At 43.2% G+C, this 19971-nt stretch overlaps 1 protein-coding gene across 12 annotated transcripts in view; it reads right to left on the reverse strand.

The window, feature by feature from the left end:
• Window positions 1–1441: 1441 nt before the first annotated feature.
• LOC137430461 (uncharacterized) overlaps window positions 1442–19971 on the reverse strand; it is a 63680-nt gene continuing 45150 nt past the window's right edge. For 9 of the 12 annotated variants that reach the window (XM_068121300.2, XM_078779369.1, XM_068121316.2 and 6 more), the window contains 2 exons: window positions 8968–9360; window positions 3302–3849 (listed from right to left, as the gene is read on the reverse strand). In XM_068121300.2, the coding sequence (XP_067977401.2) occupies window positions 3797–3849; window positions 8968–9360 (446 nt within the window). In that variant the 3' untranslated portion in view covers window positions 3302–3796. Of the gene's footprint in view, window positions 3850–8967; window positions 9361–19971 lie in introns of all 12 variants that reach the window. The other 3 variants (XM_078779378.1, XM_078779374.1, XM_068121335.2) reach the window with 2 other exon arrangements.

Below are 19971 nucleotides of genomic sequence, written 5' to 3' on the forward strand. Positions count from 1 at the left end.
TGAATGACTGGAGATGAGAGTTGGGATGAATGACTGGAGATGAGAGTTGGGATGAATGACTGGAGATGAGAGTTGGGATGAATGACTGGAGATGAGAGTTGGGATGAATGACTGGAGATGAGAGTTGGGATGAATGACTGGAGATGAGATTTGCGATGAATGACTGGAGATGAGAGTTGGGAATGACTGGAGATGAGAGTTGGGATGAATGACTGGAGATGAGAGTTGGGATGAATGACTGGAGATGAGAGTTGGGATGAATGACTGGAGATGAGAGTTGGGAATGACTGGAGATGAGAGTTGGGATGAATGACTGGAGATGAGAGTTGGGATGAATGACTGGAGATGAGAGTTGGGATGAATGACTGGAGATGAGAGTTGGGAATGACTGCAGATGAGAGTTGGGATGAATGACTGGAGATGAGAGTTGGGATGAATGACTGGAGATGAGAGTTGGGATGAATGACTGGAGATGAGAGTTGGGATGAATGACTGGAGATGAGAGTTGGGATGAATGACTGGAGATGAGAGTTGGGATGAATGACTGGAGATGAGAGTTGGGAATGACTGCAGATGAGAGTTGGGATGAATGACTGGAGATGAGAGTTGGGATGAATGACTGGAGATGAGAGTTGGGATGAATGACTGGAGATGAGAGTTGGGATGAATGACTGGAGATGAGAGTTGGGATGAATGACTGGAGATGAGAGTTGGGATGAATGACTGGAGATGAGAGTTGGGATGAATGACTGGAGATGAGAGTTGGGATGAATGACTGGAGATGAGATTTGCGATGAATGACTGGAGATGAGAGTTGGGAATGACTGGAGATGAGAGTTGGGATGAATGACTGGAGATGAGAGTTGGGATGAATGACTGGAGATGAGAGTTGGGATGAATGACTGGAGATGAGAGTTGGGATGAATGACTGGAGATGAGAGTTGGGAATGACTGGAGATGAGAGTTGGGATGAATGACTGGAGATGAGAGTTGGGATGAATGACTGGAGATGAGAGTTGGGAATGACTGCAGATGAGAGTTGGGATGAATGACTGGAGATGAGAGTTGGGATGAATGACTGGAGATGAGATTTGGGATGAATGACTGGAGATGAGAGTTGGGATGAATGACTGGAGATGAGAGTTGGGATGAATGACTGGAGATGAGATTTGGGATGAATGACTGGAGATGAGAGTTGGGATGAATGACTGGAGATGAGAGTTGGGATGAATGACTGGAGATGAGATTTGGGATGAATGACTGGAGATGAGAGTTGGGATGAATGACTGGAGATGAGAGTTGGGAATGACTGGAGATGAGAGTTGGGATGAATGACTGGAGATGAGAGTTGGGATGAATGACTGGAGATGAGAGTTGGGATGAATGACTGGAGATGAGAGTTGGGATGAATGACGAAAATAAGTTGAAATTGACAAAAGTATTTGGTCTCCACAATTCTTTATTTCACTGTTAATATTACAGAAGCTTTGTTTTTGATTTAGAACTTAATATATCCTTTCAAATCAACAAATAAAAAAGAAATGGCATTGACAAAATTATTGACACCCCAAACTTAATATTTGGTAGCATGGCTTTTGGACAAAATTACTGTAGTCAAGTGCTTCCTATAGCCATGAATGAGCTTCCTACACCTCTCTACTGGCAGTTTGGCCCACTCTTCTTGTGCAAACTGCTCCAGTTCTCCCAGATTTGAAGGGTGCCTTCTCCCAACTGCTGTTTTCAGATCCCCCCACAGGTGTTCAATGGGAGTTAGATCTGGACTCATTGCTGGCGACTTCAGAACTTGAACCATTCCTGGGTGTCTTGTGAAGTGTGTTTGGGGTCATTGTCCTGCTGCAAGACCCATGACCTTTGACGGAGACCCAGCTTTCTGACACTGGGTTGAACATTGCGCTCCAAAATGCCTTGGTAATCTCCTGATTTCATGATGCCAAGCACACATTGAAGGCACCCAGTGACAGGGGCAGCACAGCAACTCCAAAACATCACTGATCCTCTTCCATGTTTGACTGTAGGGAAGGTGTTCTTTTCTTTGAAGGCTTCATTTTGTTTTCTGTAAACATAGAGATTACTTTACCAAAAAGCTCTAATTTAGTCTCATCTGTCTCCAGAAGGATTTTGGCTTGTTCAGGTGTGCTTTGGCAAACTCCAGTCAGGCTTTCTTATGTCTCTCTCTCTCTCAGCAGTGGGGTCCTCCTGGATCTCCTACCATAGAACCCCCTTTCATTGAGTTGGCGACGGATGGTGCGAGTTGAAACCGTCGTACGTTGTCTGAAGGTCAGGTTGAATCTTTTGGCAGTTGATTGAGGTGCTTTCTCCACCATTCGAACAATCCTTCACTGCAATCTTCGATCAAGTTTTCTTTTGTGGCCACGTCCAGGGAGGTTGGCTGCAGTGCTATGGGCCTTAAACTTCCTGATAACCTTACGTACGGTTTACACAGGAACATCAAGGTCTCTGGAGATGAACTTGTAACCTTGAGATTGTCCATGCTTGGCTACAATCTTGTGTCTGACCTCCTCTGACCTTGTGACTAACTGTATGACCTCGTTGTGTTGGCTCTTACACGAGTCTTGATTCTGTATACAAGAAAAAAAAGACAATTCTCTGTTTTTCTTTCTTTTCTCCATGCTCATTGCGGTACACACAGTGACACAAAACAGCAGAATAACTCCTTTTCTCTATTCGAACTGGTTGAATGAGTGATTTTTATATCGCAGGCACCTGCTACTCACCACAAGTGAGTTCAATACCAAAGTAAAGGAGGATCACCTGCTTGAAATCTCATTATTTCTAACAACTTCTAAAAGGTGCCAATAATATTGTCCAGGCCATCTTAGGATTTTTGTGTGGAAAAAGCTAAGATTTCATATTTTTTTCAGCTTTTTTTGTTTTGTTCCACTGCAAACCAAAGAAATACATTTGTGGATACCAAAATATTTTTTAATTTCAACAATTTTCTGGAAGAAATGGTGCATTATTTGAAAAAAGTGCAAGGGTGCCAATATTTTTGGCCACGACTGTATATACACACACACACACACACACACACACACACACACACACACACACACACACACACACACACACACACACACACACACACACACACACACACACACATACACACACACACACACACACACATACGGAGACCTGGGAGGAATCTTTTCCACTTTCTGAATCCCGCATATGGAGATAACCAACACACACGGGCATTGCAATGGTCTCGCATCCCCATTCGGGGTGAGACGAATGAGACAATTTTCAAAATGGGTAATGCATTTTCACAAGTACCATTTATTAAACGCAAAACAACAATGTTTCAGAACTCAAATGGAACACTTGGCCTAATACAAAACAAAAACTAACAAAATGATTGACTTTTTGGAATTTTTTTTGACTATTGACTTTTTTTCCCCTAAAAGTAATGTATATAATGTACACTGTGGAGACTCTATAATCACTCTCTAAACTTTCCAATCATGAATTGTTATTTAAAAATTATTGAATTATTTTGATTGGATGACTTTAGTTGTTATAAGTAGCCTGGTGTTCGTTTAACGGTTAAGGTGGCTGGCTTAAGGTCTTGAGATCGAGCCCCTGTCATGCCGTTGAAACAACACCAGGTGGGTTGATTCAGCCTGTCAACCTTCCGAAGTCGGCAAAATGAGCACCAGCTCATTATTCCATCAGCAATGTTATGCACCAAACTTAGTATGGAGCCTTCCCATGACAGGACCCACATGTAGGTGTCCATGCCCAATGCTTCTGGTTATTTCACCAAAAGGTTGTGGCGGCGTCTAAAGGTTGCAAACCACTCTCGACCTGAAAGCAAGACAAAACAAATCAAGTAGTACTACATTTCATCAGCATCCAAGAAAATAAAATGACAAGACAATATAAACTCTACATAGTGTCACGTCAGAGGCTCAGTAACGTGTTTGATTCTGTGCAGGTGATCTTATGAATGCCTCTTCGGATTTCTGAAACGGTTCTATGTACTCCACTACTATAGTATACTGTACTGTGTTCAGTTATTCTAGCATCTAGCTTTCAGTTACCATTCCCCAAGGATCATTCATTATCAAGAATGACTGCACTGTGGTCACAACCTGCGACAAAATTCGGTCATGGGCTGATTGGGAAACGCACATGTAAAGCACTCTTAAAAAGATGAACAGCGCGATTGGGAAACACACATTTAATGTGTGATTACAAAATTAACTCCACAACTCTTGTCAATGTCACTAAGCCTGGTGTTCGCTTCGCGGTTAGGGTGCTGGCTTAGGATCCTAGGACCTGGGTTCAAATCCCGGTCAATCGCTGAATTAACGCCAGGGGGGTTGACTCAGCCTGTCATCCTTCCGAGGTCGGCAAATTGAGCAACAGTTCACTGGTAATTTCCTGTGTGTCACAAGAGACTGGCAGGAAGGGAATCCGGCCGTAAAACATTGCTTCAAAAAAGGGGACCACGGTACCCAAAAAAAAAAAAGGCCAACCCCCACTCTCCGAGGGAAAATGGCCTCTAAAGGCGGTTCTTATCAATGTCACCCTACCCACAGTTATATCAGGACGAGCTGATTCGCCACACAGTCACCACGGATTGCTTAACCACAATATGTGGAAATTCAAAAATTATGTAACGCAATTTTTAAAAAGTAATTTGCATAACATAACGCTTTCTGAAACAACCATGCTTTCTGAAAGGCTTGATTAATCCTTACCATTATTCGACATACGATTAGACCTTTTTGGGGTCCCTCAAAGTGAATAACACTCGACCCAAACAAAGACAATGGAAATCTGATGCAACAAACCCGGGCAGTGTATAATCAGCAGAGGCCTACAAGCCTAATGTGTTAGGCCCACCAGAAAACCAAGATAGCAGACAAGTCAAAAATAGAACCCCAACAAGTACCCAACAACAGCAGCAACGTAAAGCTCTTGGAAACCTACGACATGTCGCAAGTAAAAGCCGAACCTGGCGAAAGAATGTGCACAAGAGGAAACAGGCAGGAAAATGTCTCTTATAATTGCAATAAGGTTTTTTTTTTTTTTTAATGATGGAGAAGAGGGTGGTTTAAAATAAATTCTCATTGAAAATTCCTGGCCCTTCTTGGAAAATATGACCAATTTTAGTTAGAAGTTATGGCCCCATTGTTACTGCCTTGTGTCTCTGCAGCGTCTCTTTCCACCATGGGCCTTTCTGCCCCTCTCTGTAGCGGCTGCTGGCGTTGAGACACCCGCTCTTCCAACTTTTCTCCATTGTCATGGGCTGCTGCCAGTTGCTCATGGCTCACATTCCTATATCAATACAAAAACATTTTAACTCCAATTGAGGCCTATATGAACACAGGCTCACAATGGCCTGTCTCTTTCTAATCTCTCTACCACTAAACCTCTTCCTTCTTACCTGCTGCCCTACAGTCACTAACACACACCCCGTCCATGACAAGTCAACAACCCCGGGTGCCGAGTCCATCCTGACAAGGTCCGTCTCTAACACCCTGAGATTCGGCACAACCTTCACCGAAACCAGCTCGCACACCTTGACGGTCGTAGCCTCACTCACTAGCGGTCTGACCTCGGACCCACCCTAAGCAGGCTCGGAGACCTGGCTCAGCAGCTAGGGCTCGGTCGCCTGCATGTCCACCAAAGCTAAGCTGGTGTTGGGTCGCACCCCATCAGTCCCGGGCGTGCCAGAAGAACCTCTGCCGGGTCTAACCCGATGCCCATGAGAGCCGATGAGAAGAAGCCGAAGATGAGAAGATGAGAATGAGCCGAAGGCCATGAGAGCCGTACCGCAAACCATGGAGGTTGTTTTTTCGCCAACCACAGTGGCGAAACTTTGACCCCTCTAAGCCCTTCATCTTGCTCATCACGTGGACCGTCTCTTTCCACCAGAGCAGTGTCCACACTGGTATGATGTCTTTCCAGGCCATTATCCACCAAGTATGTCCCTGTGGAACGTTCCTTTGCCACCCTAAACCAACTTGCCATTCCACTTTTAATCTGTGCCTGTGCTTGTGCCGCTAAACTTTCATCGTCTTTATCCATTTCATTTTACCACTCATTTCTCTGATTTATGCTCCCAATTTATTATTATTTTCATTTATTTGTTCCATTAATAATTGAAACATGGCCTGAGTAGACATTGCACCAGGATTCTACCCCCCACTTGCACCTGTCTATTTCTGTCTGGCCTCCTATCCTAAACGCTTCACTCCTATGCTCCTCTCTGAGCCCCTCCCACAATGGCTTGTCTCGTTCCGAAAGGCTCCTATCCTATGCTCCTCTCCGAGCCCCTCCCACAATGGCTTACCTCTTTCGTATTTCTGTCTAGCCTCCTAGTCCACCTGTAGCCAATCGGAGTCCACTTGTGGCCAATTCTATTGATTGGACATGATTTAGAAAGAAACACACTTTTCTATATTAAGGTCCCACAATTGACAGTGCATGTCAGAGCAGAAACCTCACCACGAAGCCCAAGGAACTGTCCATATAACTCCAAGATAGAATTGTGAGGAGGCATAGATCTGGGGAAGAGTATAAAACAATTTCTAGAGTGTTGAAAGTTCCCAAGAGCACAGTGAGCTCTATCAATAGGAAATGGAAAGAATATGGAACTACCCAAACTCTTCCTAGAGATGGCCGTCCAACCAAACTGAAAAACCGGGCAAGAAGGACCTTGGTCAGGGAGGTGACCAAATTAAGAACACAATGACCACTGACAGAACTACAGAGTTCCTTGGCTGGGATGGAAGAACCTGCCGGAAGGAAAACAGTCTCTGCAGCATTTCACAAATCTAGGCTTTACGGGTGAGTGGCTAAACGGAAGCCACTCCTGAGAAAAATGCACATGACAGCATGCCTGGAGTTTACAAAAGGTACGTGAAAGACTAAGAGCATGAGCAAAAATATTTTGTGGTCTAATGAGGCAAAAATTGAACCCTTTCGCTTGACTGCAAAGCACTACATCTGGTGGAAACCAAGCACAGCTCTTCATCCATCTAAAACCATGCCTACAGTGAAGCATTGTTGTGGCAGCATTATGCTGTGGGGATGCTTTTCAGCAGCAGCAACTGGGAGACTTGTAAGGATAGAGGAAACAATGAATAGAGCCAATACAGGCAAATCCTTGAGGAGAACGAGCTTCAGAGTGCAAAATACCTTCGACTGCGGTGCAGATTTACTTTCCAATAAGCCAATGACCCCGATTATACAGCCAACGCAACACTGGAATGGCTTCAGAACAAGAACGTGAAAGTCCTTGAGTAGCCCAGCCAAAGCCCAGACTTTTATCCCGTTGAGAGCATGGACAGACTTGTCGATTGCTGTTCAGACACCCCACCCCTCCCCCCGTCCAACTTGACAAAGCTAGAGCAGATTTGCAAGGAAGAATGAGAGAAACTCCCCAAATCCAGATGTGCAAAGCTGATAGACATACCCAAAAATAATCGAAGCTGGAATCGCTACCAAAAGCACTTCTATGAAGTATTGATGGAGGGGGTTGAATATTTATGTAAATGAGATATTTCTGTATTTTTAAAAATTATTTTGTAAAAATTTCTAAAAACATGTTTTCACTTTGTCATTGTGGAGTATTTTGTGTAGATCGGCGACAATTTTTTTAAATTTAAACCATATTAAATTCAGGCTGTAACAACAAAATGTGAAAAAGTCAGGGGTGTGAATAATTTCTGAAGGCACTGAATCTTATAATTACAATAAGGTTTACCATAAAAAGTAGAGGGAAGAGGGTAAATGAGGCGCTATTAAACGATACAAATCAAGCGGTCAATGGACACAGATAGGGTTTAAGCACAAGTACAATAAAGAATATAAATAAATAACAATTCCTAACTCGCAAACAAGGTGCCACAGATCGCAGTTTTACAAACAATAGTAAATACAGGCAAAGACTTCCCTTGTGTGATGCCGAGTGCGCTGGGCGATGGTGTGGGCCCATTATGGAAGCAGGAGTGAGACAACAAGAGCCAGCAATGAAGAGTTTAAGATGTGGAAAGTTAACAACAAATATGGACAGAGCTAAAGATGAGGAGAGCCAATGATGAAAAGAGTCCAAGAATGAGGAGCGAGAGAAAACCAAGAGCAACCTTCTTTTGTTCCAATAATTCCAGCCCAACTCTGTTTATGCATCCAGAACAAACCCTCGTGTCCTATCCTTTTCCCATGCTTCTTAAAACCGATTCCTTCTGGTTTGCCCTCCCTATCTCAGGACCGTCGTTTCCTGCCACAGGCCCCGTGATTGGCTGCTTGCTCCTTGAGGGATGTCCAATCGTTTTGGCTGTCTCACCCACCGGGCGGCTCCAGCAAAAATCAAACTCCATCGCCTCTTCTGAGCCCTACAACACATCTTGCCGCCATGTCTTACAAACACCAGCCAGACAGATTATGATCTATCATTGGAAAGCACCGAGCACTTTCCTCTGTGCCTTTTTGTGGCAAAGTCTTCACCTGGCCCCGCCTGCTGACGACAGGTGTTTATGCAAACAACATTACCCTGACTATATTGTTTATAAATTACATACGCCTCCCCCGCAACGTCACATTTAACAAGACGACTTACTCTTACATTTTCCCTGTTCACAAGAGTAAATCTATGCTACACGGATCACACGGTCCATAATATGGTCTTACTACATTTTAACTATGGACTCCTCCCTCCACCAACCAACCCCCTCCACCCCCCCCCCCCCCACCTCCCCAACCCCCATTCCACGGAACAATAGCTTTATGGCACGGTGTCAAAATTATAATCTTAACACACATTGTGAAAATACACAGTCATCATCTTTACTATTATTATTATTATCACAATTATTATTATTATTATTTTCATTATCTTATCCTAATCACTTTCACTATCAATATTAATACCTATCAATCTACATTCATGTTGTCTTTGAAAGGTCTACTTACCAGCTTCTTTGTCTCTGTGCCAGTTTGGGGGAACATCAATGTGGTTTAAAACTGCAAATTTGAAGGCTAGCTCCCTGCATTTCTGTGGCGATAGACCATGGAATTGATTGATGAGGTCTTTAATGTATTTGGCAAGGTCATTTTCCATTTGGTCACTGAATATTTTTTTTGAAGATGCCAAGTTTTCATAACCAAACAGCATGTTCCCATGAGGTTGATGGGTCTCAGTGCATCTTACAATAAAACGCTGGAGGGTCATTCTGTCAATGTTGAAATCAGAAGCAACCGATCTTATAGATCTTCCTTGTCGAACCTCATGTGCAGCTCTCCGAAGCACATCTTTTGACGCTCCACGGTTTGTTTTCCTTTTGTATTCTCTAGGCATTTTGTCACCTGTGGAAAATGAGATCACATTTAAAGATCATTTCCGTATTTGAAAATGAGGCCTGTTAATTTAAAACTGACATCTACGTCATGTCGAACAAAAGATAATAAAATTAAAACCTTGATCACAGCTCCACAATATATAAACAATAAATGAGATAGCCCTACTTTGATGGAATGTAGCTGGATTAAGTTGAGCCGTGGATCAACTTGCCCCAACTCCATTGCTCAACTTACCCCATAGCTGCCATTTTGAAATAAACACGTGCATACTCATTACTTCATTGAAGATAGCAACCAAAACTTTCACACAATATTCTGAAGGTGTCATCTGCATTCTGCACATAAATTCAATCTGGAGCTTTTCCTGGTAACAAGATATAATCACTTGATTTTTTTTTGGAGAAATGAAAACTAAGAAAACATGAAAAAGCAGTTTTAGTAAAACTTTCTTACCTTCAGCCTCTGTAGGCCAGAATGAAACACGAAGATTTACTGATTTAAAGAAACTGTAGAGGGTGCAGATAAATCTCGCAGCAATTTACTTTCCAAGCAACAATGGTGGCTCAACTTGTATGGTGGCTCATCTTACCTCACTCTCCCCTAGCTGTTCCATGAGCTTTAAATTATGTTATAAAAATCCATTTAGAACAGTCCACAATATCCACAATCTTAAATAAAATTTAAATTAAAATCTTAAATCAAAATTGGAAACTTTATCCACAATCTTAAAACTTCTGGGATGTGAGAATCCATTGCATCTGAATCTCTCCACAGTTACCATCCACAATGATAGAACTTTGCTAAGCACCCTGTGAGGAAAGGAAGAAAATAAACTGATCATGAGATACCACTTACCATTTTGTGGAAAAGTTTTTATTTTGCATTCATGGTGTCATTAAGGCCAGAGGTGGTCCAACAAATTATGTGTTCTGTGATTATGGACTACTGGAGAACCTGTCTGCCCAGAATTTGAATATTTTGGTATGACTTCTAATAAATTTCCCCTCCCACTGGACCAGTGCTATTCATTACACATTTACATCGAGTTTATTGGGGTACTCCCTCCACCACCCCCTACTCTGAAACGTGGGGACTACTAATTTTTTTTTTAACCGACTGAATCCTTCCCTTCCTGTGCACACCCTGAGTACAAGCACCAGTTTTCAACTTGTTCCCTCCAGCAGTTCAGGAGTGCAGAGAATTTCAAACAAACAAAGCACAAACACACACCTTAAATTATATACAGTGACCGGCAAAGGTATTCAACCCCCCCCCCCCCCCCCCTTTCCCTTCCTCCTCCGAGGTTTTCACATTTTGATGCAACATGAGATTATTTCATGATGCTTTCAAGTAAAACTTATTAGAGTCTTCACAAACTAATCGAAAGTGATGAAGCTAAAAATGCAGATAAAATGTGAATAAGTCAAATTAACAGAGAAAATCAGATGATTCTCAGTTGCATTTAAATATTCAAACCTTTTGTCCAATTAACCCTAAATCACTTCAGGAGGAAATTAGTTGTTTGAAAGGTTACAAAATAAATGTAATATGTTTCTCCTGTATGTAATAAGTGGTTCAACTTAAAAATTAATCTCGCACACTTATCTGAGGTGTTTTAAGGTGCAACTCACTTGGTCAACCAACAGGGCAAACATGAAGACCAAGGAGTGTACCAAAGAAGTCAGACACAAAGTGGTGAAGAAGCACCATTCGGGAGAGGGTTGTAAGAAGGTTCTAAAGTCACTCGGTATCCCTTTGAGTACCCAGTATGGTGAAATCCATCATCAAGAGGTAGACGACATATCATACCACCCAGTCTCTACCCAGATCAGGTCGCCCATCCAAACTCAGCAGCTGGGCAAGCAGGAAACTGGTCCAGGACGTCACTGTAAATCCAACAATGACTTTGAAAGATCTGAAAGGCTCTATGTCTGACATGGGGGGTCAGTGTTCATCAATCAACAATATCACGTTCCCTTCACAAAGCTGGCCTCTATGGACAGGTGGCAAGAAAGAAGACATTACTGAAAAAGACGCATCTGAAAGCTCATATGGAGTTTCAAAAAGGCATCTCAATGATACTGCAGGCATGTGGAGAAAAAGTTTTGTGGTCAGACGAGACAAAAATTGAACTTTTTGGTCTAAATTCAAAGCATTATGTCTGGTGCAAGCCAAAGACTGCACATCACCCAATCAACACCATCCATACTGTCAAGCACATTGGGGGCAGCATCATGTTATGGTGCTGCTTTTCATCAGCAGGGACTGGCATACTTGTCACGATAGAAGAGAAAATAAACGGTGCAAAGTACAGGAGAATCCTTGATGAAAACCTGCTTGAGTCAGCCATGAATTTGAAACTGGGTAGGAGATTCACATTTCAGCAGGACAATGATCCAGAGCACAAAGCTAAATCCACACTGGAGTGACTGAATAAGAAGAAAGTAAATGTTCTTGAGTGGCTCAGTCAAGGTCCTGACTTGAACCAAATTGAACATTTATGGTGAGATTTGGAAATATCAGTCCATCAACCATCCCCATCAAACTTGGCAGAACTAAAGCAATTTTCACGTGAAGAATGGGCAAAGATTTCATCATCTCACTGTGCCAAATTGGTAGAGACCGACCCAAAAAGACCTCATTGCTGCAAAAGGTGCTTCCACCAAGTACTGACCTAAGGTGCTGAATACTTTGCAACCAGTTAATTTTGATTTGTACACGTTTTTGCAGGCATTCCTGACATGTAACCTCCTTCTTATAACATTGTTTCGTTTGACCTCTTCAGTTATGAATAATAAAAAAATCATTTGGAAAAATTGTTTCGAAATAATTCGTAATTCATCTAAATGTGGCATTATTGGTAAAAGGTGAAGACTTTTGCAGGCCACTGTAGTATGATGACTCTAAAAGCTCCATCAGCCCCAATGCAAATATCAAGATTGAGCCTTTAAAAATACAAAGCCTTCCCAGGGTGCATCGATGAAAGAAGATCTGAGAATACACGATCTAAAATTCTGTACGAAAGTAGGTCTGCTTGCGCGTACGCGTGCGTACACACACACACACACACACACACACACACACACACACACACACACACACACACACACACACACACACACACACACACACACACACACACACTATAATTGCCTCCCATCCATTCAGCAACGCGTGAGGCTAATAAAAAAAAATCCAGATTAAAAATGAATGAATCAGAAGGTGTTTTACCTGTACTAATCAAATAACTTGTGATTACAAAGAATAATTGGATCACTTTTGATCAATATGGATCACTTTTGAGGATCCACTGAACATTTATTACAACAATGGTTCTGAAGTTTTCATTCAAAAATCACATAGAGCAGGTTTTATCGTGCACACAATTAAAGTTCAAACATCATTTACCAAAAAAGGAAAATACAGAAAGGTGACAAAGCCTGTTTTACTTTCAAGGAAAATATGCAAATCCACTTGGATTCCATTACCCACTAGTGAAGCTGCTTTGCTTTTAATGTACAATTTTCATACAATGTACACTTAATTTAAAGCGACTCCAGAAGTGGTACACTGCATACCACCAAAACATCAATCGATGGAAGTATCAATTCTGTCGGTCACATGGTATGCAAACTTCAACATCAGATGGATTAATATCAGGAGATATGGAAAGAAGGAGAAACATTTTAATAAATTGCAACATATTTTCTGGACATAACACCCTTCAGATAAAGTAAAAATGCAATTTAAACAATGAAACCATTAGAAATATTTGGATAAATAAATAAACTCAACAATATGAAGAAATATACAGGTAGTGGACAAAAAAATGGAAACAAGCGTTACGCCTAGGTCCCCCGTCGGTGAAGTGCTGTGCGTTGACAAAGTGGAAGACGCAAGGCGGCCATCTTGGATTTTGACGTGGCGACCCAATTTTCAATAGCGTTCTTCCTTATGCCTAGATACACCCACGCACCAGATTAGAAGTTAGTAGTTCATTTAATTTTCAAGATATTCCGCTCACAATGTTCAGACATACATGGCGGTGGCCATCTTGGATTTTGACGTGGCGACCTAATTTTCAATAGGGTTCTTCCATATGCCTAGTTGCATCCACACACCAAAGTAGAATTCCGTCCTTCGCTTACGCATGCACGCACGCACGTCCACACAGACGCGCGCACGCACACAGGGGAAAACCATAGTCCCCCTCACGCTCCGTGGTGCGATGGGGAACAACAACTAGGTAAATGAGGGACACCAAGTATATTGAAAGCAACGGCTTCCACACGGATGTGGCTCATGTGTTAGTAAAGCAAATACAATCCCAGCATGCTTAGGGTCATGTATAAAAATGCTGCACAGGCCTGGTTTGCCTATAATTATGGCTAGCATGGCTGTTAGAGGCACCCCTCAGTGACTTTGAAAGAGGGGTAATTGTTGGGGAGCTTTGGCAGGAGCTTCAGTGGCAAAGACAGCTCAACTTGCTTATGTTTCATGAGCAACGGTATCTAAGGTGGTGGCGGCATGGAACTCTGAGGGAAAGACATCATCAGCGAAGAGTAACAGTGGGTGGAAGCACATACTCCAGGATCATCATATCCATGCATCAATTTGAAATGCAAGGCAAAGCAGGCAAGAACTTTAGATCAATTGACTGTAAATTTCAACCTGGGTTCCGAGCAGCCAGTTTCATCACACGGTCCGCCGATTACACCACAGAGCAGGATTTATAGTCGGGTTGCAGTGCACAGACCACTCATCACACCTGACAATGCATGTTTGCGAGTCCATTGGTACAAAGACCACAGGCAATTGACTACCAAGCAGTGGAGAAATGTGATATGGTTAGTTGAATAGTCTTTCACCATGTTCTCGATAAACTGACGAGTGCACGTGTGGTGCCAACTTAAAGAACTCTACAACACTGAGTGCTTGGTTCCCACAGTGAAGGGTTCTGGTGGTTCTGTAATGTTGTGCGGCACATTTCCTGGCATAGTTTGGGTGCAGTCATGCCATTGGAATGCAAGGTCAATGCCAATCACTACTTAATGGTACTGAGGGAACATCTTTCCATGTTGCAGAATTTCTTTCCTGACGGGAGGAGCGTCTTCCAGGATGACAATGCTCCCATCCACATAGCATGTGTGGTCGCCCAATGGTTGGATGAAGATGACAATGATGATATCCATATGTCATGGCCATTTCAGTCACCAGATATGGACCCTGTCACCAGCATTTATGGGATATTCTGGAACGACGCCTGAGACAGCATTTTCCACCTCCATCAAACAGGTGTGAGTTGATTAACGTTCTCATGGAATAATGGTGCCGCATCACTCCCTCAGAATTCCGGACGCTGGTGGACGCTCCATCATGGTGCATACAGGCCATACTGGCCGCACGTGGTGGCCCAACGTCCTATTAAGTGACTTTACATCGGTGTTTCCATTTTTTTTGTCCACTTCCTGTAAGTATATTCCAAACAAGTATGTACACATGTACCTAAACCTGGAATTATTTTTGTACCTGCAAGTTAGTGCATTGACAAATATAGCTCATTGTAAACAAAGCGGTAATAATTGATTATTGCCAAACCTAAATTAGCATTGAAGCCAATTATTTATCAAAACGCTTGGGGATGGTGAAACTATGCTTGGTGAGTATGAGATGAGAAATCCTATGAGAAATGCCGCCAAACGTTTTCACCCATTCATGTTTAGAATCCTGTTTCGACCCGTTCCCTTTTCCCATTCCTGTTTTAATAGTGGTAAGTTAGTATCTGGCTCGGCTCACTTCCCACCTATCAACATCATTTATCTAAAGGAACTTCTGCGATAGATGGACGATTTTTTTTTCTTTCAACATAATTTATAAAGCAACTGATCAAATCCGATAAAATATGGCTTCCGAACACAGAAATGTTTTATTTGCTATTTGAAGTTCCGTATATTTATAAAATCACTTTGAAAATAAATATATTTATAAAATAATCATACGTTTCTTTATGAAACAAAAGTAAATCCACAGGCCTGCAAGTTAAATTATATTTAACAACAGTGCTGTGACGGTGTTCCACGATTGGAAGGAGCAATCGTGTTGTTGTTGTTAATGTTGTTGTTTTTGTGAAGGTAATATGTAGTGTGGAAGTTCTGTTTGTTGTAAAATGGCGGTATTTACTGCTCCAAACAATTGGAGATTTTCGTCAAGGAGGTTTATTTGGTGATGGAAACTGTTTAATTTAAAGTCTCGCTTTATTGGTGGAGGGTGATGAGAACACTCATGTCAACCTTAGATGGAAAACTGTTCATCATGTATGCATATTTTGGGACCAGGCTCAGGGTTTTTCTCAGGGTATTTCTCGGCGTTTTTCTCGGGTTTGTTGAGGGGATGGTTGATTCATGTGGCCCAGATAGAATGCCACAGTGTGTAGTTACAAGGGACCAATATCGGGCGTACATGGGGCGACTTGGTGTATTTGCAGGTAAACCTAGAGATAAAGGCAATTTGCGAGATGTACAATTTGGTAGCAATATCGACTTCAGGGGGGTGCTGTAAACTATTGAAGTCCTCTGAATCCAGATCTTTAGGAAATGATCGACGAAAGAAAAAGTTACAAGTATTTCAAGGGCAATCAGATGAAAGCGGAGGATTAACACACAACTTAAACTTAAGTGGTGGAAGTATTGATCAGAAGAAGAGTGGACATATGTTGTGTGCAAGAGACGAGATGGAAGGGAAGTGTTGTGAGAATGGTGAAGGGTAGGCAGGGACAGAAATACAAGTTTGTGTGGCAAGGGTGCCCGGAGGGCGTGAATGGTGTTGGTGTCCTGTTTTCTGAGGAGTTTGTAGACAGTGTGGTGAGTGTGACTAGAGTGAGTGATAGGTTGATGATGGTGAAAATGATGATTGGAAAGCTCTTGGTAAACGTCATCTCGGGATATGCTCCGCAGGTTGGTCGGAGCGATGAAGAGAAGGACAAGTTCTGGTGTGCGATAGAGAAGCTGATGGAAAACGTGAAAGATGAGGAAGTTGTTGTGGTAGGAGGAGACCTAAATGGACATGTGGGAAGGAGTATGGACGGTTTTGAGGGAGTTCATGGGGGTTACGGATATGGTGTGAGAAATGGAGAAGGTGAAAGGATTTTGGAGTTTGCTGATGGAGCTGATTTGTTGATTTGTAATACTCAGTTCCAGAAAGAGGATAATAAGCTTGTTACATACACGTCAGGTGGGTCGACGACAACCGTTGACTACCTGATGGTGCGTAGGCGAGATAGGGGGCACCTCCGGGACACAAAGTTGATCCCGGGGGAGGAGGCTGTTTCACAGGACCACTTGGTTGTCTGCGACATAAGGGTGAAAGGTACGAGGAGAGCTCGGCGGGTGAAGTACCAACTGAGAATGAAGGTGTGGAGGTTGAAAGAGGTGACAGTAAGGGAGGCATTAAAAGAGTGGCTGAGTATGGTAGAGGATTACGTGGTTGAGCTTGAACGTGGTTGGATGTCAATGAAAGATAGTCTGTTGGGAGCCATTGTTGAGGTATGTGGATGGACAAAAGGACCACCGAGGCACTCGGAAACATGGTGGTGGGATGAGGAAGTTGGAAAGAGGATTGACGAGAAGAGGAATAAGTTCAAGGAGTGGCAGAAGGCGAAGGGTACGGGAGCAAAAAAAGCAGAGCATGAAAGTTATAAGGCAGCCAAGGAGGCTGCAAAGAAAGAGGTAGCAAAGGCGCAGGAGGCATGTCGGAAAATGTTCGGAGAAAGCTTGGATTCAGAAGAGGGTCAGAGAGCGGTATTCAGGATTGCAAAGCAGATAGCGAAAGAGAGGTGTGATGTGATGGGGGTGAGTTGCTTGAAGGATGAAGTGGGACAAATCGTTGTCGACCCAGATGGAATTAAAGGAAGATGGAAAAGATATATGGAAATGCTGTTGAATACAGAGAATGAATGGGATGGCAACATAGAGAGTAACCCAGTTTTAGGACCGGCAGAGAAGATAACTGAGAAGGAAGTTGAGGAAGCGATAAAAGCAATGAAGAGTAGAAAAGCGGGAGGGCCGACGGGAGTTGTGGGAGATATGTTGAAGGCAGCAGGAAGTTGGGGTGTGAAGAGAATGACAGAGATCTGTAATCTGGTGGTGAAAGAAGGCCGCATTCCAGTGGATTGGGAACTGAGTACCCTCGTCCCTCTAAACAAGGGGAAAGGTGACCCTCTGGAGTGTGGCTCGTACCGAGCGATAAAGTTATTGGAGCATGGAATGAAGGTATTGGAAAGGGTGTTGGAGAGGAGGATAAGGAAGAAGGTGAAGATCGACGAAATGCAGTTTGGATTTATGCCAGGAAGAGGAACGACAGACGCGCTCTTTATTGTGAGGCAGTTGCAGGAGAAGTACATGGAGAAGAGGAAGAAGTTGTTTCTTGGGTTTGTTGATCTGGAGAAAGCATTCGATAGGGTTCCACGCGAAGTAGTGACATGGGCATTGAGGAAGTTAGGAGTGGAGGAATGGTTGATCAGAGTAGTGATGGCAATGTACAAAAGAGCACGCACAGCTGTAAGGACGAAGGACGGGAACAGTGGTGAGTTTGAGGTGAAGGTGGGAGTGCATCAGGGGTCGGTACTAAGTCCACTACTATTTGTAGCCGTGATGGAGGTGCTGGCTCAGAACGTAAAGGAGGGTTTACCGTGGGAGTTGTTGTATGCAGATGATCTGGTGTTGATTGCGGAAAGTATGGATGGACTGAAGGAAAAGATGAACAAGTGGAAGGAATGTATGGAGACAAAAGGTCTGAAGGTGAATATAGGAAAGACGAAGGTGATGGCAAGTGGTAAAGCATGTGGTGAGGTGGAAAGAAGTGGGAAGTGGCCATGTGCTGTGTGCAGGAAGGGTGTCGGAGTGAACTCCATTCAATGTACAATGTGCGCTGAGTGGGTTCATCAAAAATGTAGTGGTCTGAGAGGGTCATTAACCAGTGTGGCAGCTCCATTCAAATGTAAGGTGTGCACAGAGGGAGCTGCAGATGGAGGAAATGTTGAGTTGGATCTTGGAGACGGCGTGAAGCTGGAAGGTGTGAAAACATTTTGCTACCTCGGAGACATGCTGAATGGAGAAGGTGGATCAGACTCGGCAACGGTTGCTCGAGTGAGATGTGCATGGAAGACGTTTCGGGAACTGAGTGGCGTGCTGATGAGGAGGGAGTGTCGTTGAAGCTGAAGGGAAAGGTGTATGCTGCATGTGTGAGAAGTGTTATGATTTGGGAGCGAGACATGGGTAATAAACGTAGAGCAGCAACGAAGGCTGGAAAGGGTGGAAATGCGAATGGTTCGGTGGATGTGCGGAGTATCGTTGAGAGAGAGAGGAAGACAAATGATGAATTGCGAAAGATGATGGGAATAGAGCCTGTGATTGATGCTGTGAAGAGGAACAGGTTGAGATGGTTTGGTCATGTGTTGAGGAAGGATGAAAGTGACTGGTTGAGAAGAGTGATGGAAATTAATGTAGAAGGAAGTAGAGGACGGGGAAGATGGAGAAAGACTTGGCTAAAGATGGTGGAAGAAGAAATGCGGGCAAGGGGGTTAACAAGGAAAGATGCAGAAAATAGGGCAAAATGGAGAAGATTCTCATGGGGACCGCAAGGCTAACCCCCGCTCTCGCAGGGAAAATGGCCTTAAAATGCATGTTGTTGTTGTTGTTGTTTAAGCACTGAGGTACGGTTCTATTTATCCCACGGAGCTGTGTATTCCCTTGACAACGTGTTCCCCCACCTCCAATCTTCCCTGTCTATTGCGCGGAGGTTCCGTGGGCTCAACTATTCCAAAGAAATTGAAAATTCTCAGGGCTGCGTTGGCATGTCCAAGGTCTTATCAAAATGGATTGCTCGAAATCTGGGCACTCACGATCAACAACAGCTAGCATCGGGTCATGGGATTCTGAAACTGTTCCACATACATACAACCAACACTTCACTGATCTGGAAACTGGGAATGAAATGTAGCTCCACCACTCTTATACTGAAGCCAAACTGGAATTCATGCAGTGGAAGCCAATAAATTGCACCCAATAAATTTCTCACCCAATATCAGCTGGCAAGATAATGGTCTTGAATATCTGGGATGTCAAAGGGAAACATGCAAAAATTGTAGTAAGCAAATGCCAAAGGATGTTGATGAAAGGTGTACTCCTCTTTCATGACAGCGTCTCTGCACAAGGCCTGTGTTTATGCAGACTATCATACATGACAGTAGCTTTGAGCAGCTGGGTCACCGCCAATCCCCCCATTCCCCTCCCCATACAGTCCGTCTGGACATGGACCCGTGACTGTTATTCGTTTCAACATTTAAAGTCCATTTGCATGGCTGCCAATTCACAGGTGACAATAAAACGACGGAAGCAACTAAGATGAGACAAGGAGCAACCTGAAAAGCTCTATTTTACTGGCATAGACAGTATGAATGACAAATGGAGTAAGTGTATCAAATTCAAGGAACACCATATTGAAGAAAAATTTGGCATCTTGGACTATTTTGAGCATTTCGTTCTCAGAACTTTAAAAATATCTCCTGCTTGGAATGAAGAAGAAAAGAAGAACCAACCACCTTTAGAGGCCATTTTTCCC

This window comes from Myxine glutinosa, chromosome 1 (assembly GCF_964187855.1).
Source record: "Myxine glutinosa chromosome 1, kmMyxGlut1.1, whole genome shotgun sequence".
Lineage (NCBI taxonomy): Eukaryota > Metazoa > Chordata > Myxini > Myxiniformes > Myxinidae > Myxine > Myxine glutinosa.